This window comes from Rhagoletis pomonella, unplaced genomic scaffold, assembly GCF_013731165.1.
Source record: "Rhagoletis pomonella isolate Grant_MI unplaced genomic scaffold, Rhpom_1.0 Rhpom_scaffold_16229, whole genome shotgun sequence".
Lineage (NCBI taxonomy): Eukaryota > Metazoa > Arthropoda > Insecta > Diptera > Tephritidae > Rhagoletis > Rhagoletis pomonella.
Genome location: NW_023474753.1, coordinates 1 through 3,401, shown reverse-complemented (window position 1 = coordinate 3,401; position 3,401 = coordinate 1). Strand labels below are relative to the sequence as shown.

At 41.0% G+C, this 3,401-nt stretch overlaps 1 protein-coding gene across 1 annotated transcript; it reads left to right on the top strand.

The window, feature by feature from the left end:
* Positions 1-1,555: 1,555 nt before the first annotated feature.
* Positions 1,556-2,152, top strand: LOC118757285 (the record flags this gene model as incomplete). The annotated part of the gene is given in 1 exon segment (XM_036492012.1): positions 1,556-2,152. A coding segment is annotated over 1 exon segment (104 nt), but the record flags the coding sequence as incomplete, so codon positions are not given.
* Between the last annotated feature and the right edge of the window lie 1,249 nt (positions 2,153-3,401).

Genomic DNA, 3,401 nt, shown 5'->3' with positions numbered 1-3,401 from the left:
TATAGCCGCACCATATTTTGAGAACTTTTAACATATTACAAAAACATACCAAACTTATTTTATGTGCAGAACTGTACAAACATACATATCCAGCCCTAACTGCCAAAATAACGTAAGCGACATTTTTTTTTTTAATTTTATTTTTGACGCAGAGAAAAGAAAAATTAAAAAAAAAAATGTCGCTTACGTTATTTTGGCGGTTAGGGCTCGATATGTATGTTTGTACAGTTCTGCACATAAAATAAGTTTGGTAATTTTTTGTTGAATTTGGTAACTTTTTTCGGTGATTTTGGTAAATAATAAAAAAATTGTGTGGCAACACTGCTTACGACTGCTTGCAACTGAATGCTCGACAACGTAGGACGCCAGTTGCACGAGTTGTGGCGTTGGTGTCGGTGTCATGCAGTGACGTGACGCATTCAAAGCGACAAGAGCCATAGATAGCGCCTCCCCCCACCTAACAGCTATTGTGACTTCGACTCTTAACAGAGGTGGTGGGGCCTTTGAGGCTCTCTCTTTTTACTTTTACTACACACTTTTATCGTGTTTGCGGGTAAGCCCCTTTGTTTTTGCTTGACTTCCTTTGCCTTTGTCTTTTGACCATGTTCAAGTTGATTTGTGGTTGAGAGTTGCTTTGTGTTAATATACAAACGAGTATGGAAGTGAGTGTGACACAATCGTGACAGGTGAACAAAATAACAAAGGCGAAAAAAGCAAATTATTAAAAACTACTCCTAAGCCGACGGGTGAAATGTGAATTAATTGTTTTTAACTGTGAAGTCGAGCAACACCGTGGAAGTTTTTGTGGAAAAAAATGTACTCAAAAGAATGTGTGAGCTGTGTGGCTCATAAAAGTATGCAATGAAAAATTACGGCCCGAGAAATTGATTAGCCTTAATTGATGGTGCTTGACGAGTGTACGTACTGGGACTTGTTTTGAAGTGGCTTTGCAGTTAGTGGTGTATGTACGTTTGTGTCACTGTGCAAGTGTTTGGGGCAAAAAACAAATTGCCAAAAGTTGTGTATAAATGACAGAAACTTTGTAAATAGCTGTTAAAAACTTGTTTTCCTGTAGCATATGTAATTCTTAAAGCATACTTTGTGGAGCTCAATAGCACCAAGCCACTATGAAATCCTTGACCTGAGCCAATGCCATCGCTGAAAACTTTAACAAACTCAGCAAGTCATAGCAATGGCGGCGAGACAAGTTCATGTAACACCAGCGACAACAACAATAACAAAAAGAGCTATAATGCAACAACAATAACAATGACAAATGCGAAAACAAATACTTCGTGTTGCACTTAAGAGAAACGAATAAAGAATCATCAATGTTTAAACTACAGTTATTCTATGAAAAACGACGATTTCCTGCGCAAATATTATCCTGCAGCAGAAGAAAATTTCGAACATTTCTATGCAAATGGATGCGCGTACGTGGCGGCGTTGCGGTTGCTGCATTTGTTGTGGAAAATTTGAGGCACACAGGGCTTACATAAAAAAAAAATAACAGCAAATTAAATGCAATACAAACAGCAAAAGCCACTATAACAACAACAACAACAACAACAACAACAACAGCAACGGCAACCCAGCAGTTAGCGTTTACGCTAAAAACAAAAGCGCACAGCAACCACAACAACAGCGCAGCAGCTGTGCGTGTAATAAGTTTAGCATACCAACAACGAAAAGCGGCGGGGAGATTGGCTTGTCAAAGGAAGAATAAGTGGCCACAAACACAGCTGACTTTTGCGGCAGCAACCGGAAGCTGTAACCATAGCCGGATCAACGTTACCCGATCCCACCTGACAAGCGTTCGTTTCACTTTAACTCTGATTTCCTATGCTAATGTTGCGTTTGTTATTTTTGCCCTAACGGAGTTACACTTTGCTGGCAGCTATAATCCAAACGTGGTAGTAGCTTTTGCGGCAACAGCAGCAGCAGGAGCAACCATTCAACAAACTCAAACGCATCTACCAGCAGCCAATTTTTTAGAATTTGTTGTTGGAAGCGAACATTTGCCACAGCAGCTCGCACCGTTAACAACAATGGGCTCCTGTTTCGGGCGTTGTATGGCAAAGGATGCACTTGGCGGCGGCAGCGGCAGCAGCGGCAGCTCGACCAGCACCACCACCGCAACATCCTGTTTGTGGTAAGTGACGCGCGTTTGTGCTTAATTAAAATCTAATTGCATTGGTTGGGTATAATATGGCTGCTCCGCAACGTGCTCGTATAGATGCAAATTGATGTACGCTTAAACATGCAAACATACATACACATAAATACAAATGTATGAGTGTTTAAAATTGCGCTGTGTGCACGCCAAATTGGTAGAAAATTTAATTTTCTCTAATTCAGCAAAAGTATTGTTATAATACATGCACCCATACATTCATTTATGATCTATAAGCAACTTAGTCCTCGGTGTAGGTAAAATTTGCGTTAACCCAGTATGAAATCTGTAACTTGTTCTTGTGTAACCCAGCAGAAAATGTGTAATTACTTCTTGTATGTAAAGATGAGCATTTTTGGACCAGCACAGGGCTATTGCAGGACCATTTTGATACTGGTTTTCGACTAATTGGGGACCACTTCAGCACTAGTTCGGGATCATTTCGGAACCTGTTCAGAACTATTTCAGGGCCATTTAGGGACTATTTGGGGATCATTTCGGCACCGTCTTGGGACAAGATCAGGACCATTTCACGACTAGTTCACGGTTATTTGAGAACCAATCTGGGGCTATTTCAGGTCCATTACGGGATAGTTGCGACTATTTCAGGACTATTTATGGAACATATCGGTATTATCTCGCGAGCATTTCGGGACTAGTTCGAGATCATTTTGGGACTACTACGGAACCATTTTGGAACCATTTGTGGACTTCTTGGTTATCATTTCAGAGCAAGTTCTCGATATTTTCACTTCTAGACTACTTCAGGGCAATTTTAGGACTATTTTAGGATCACTTCAGACTTGTTCGGAATCGTTTCGGGAGCAGTTCAGAACTTTGTTAGGGTCATTTCGTGATAATTTCGCGGCCAGTTCACGGCTATTTTAGGAATATTTCAGGTCCACTTCGGGATAGTTCACTGCAATATTAGGCCCCTTTCAGACCTATTTCAGGTCCATTTCGGAACCGTTTCGGGACTAATTACGGCAATTTGCGGACCATTTCGGGACTAGATTAGGACCATTTCAACACTACCTCCCGGCTATTTGAGGATAATTTTGGGGCTATTTCAGACCCATTTCGGGATGATTCACGAATATTTCAGGACTATTTAGGGAACATATCGGTATAAGCTGCGGACGATTTCGGGACTAATTCGAGTTCGTTTTCAGGTAGTAAAGGCCCATTTCCGGACCGTTTCAAGACTTGTTGGAGAAAATTTCGGTAC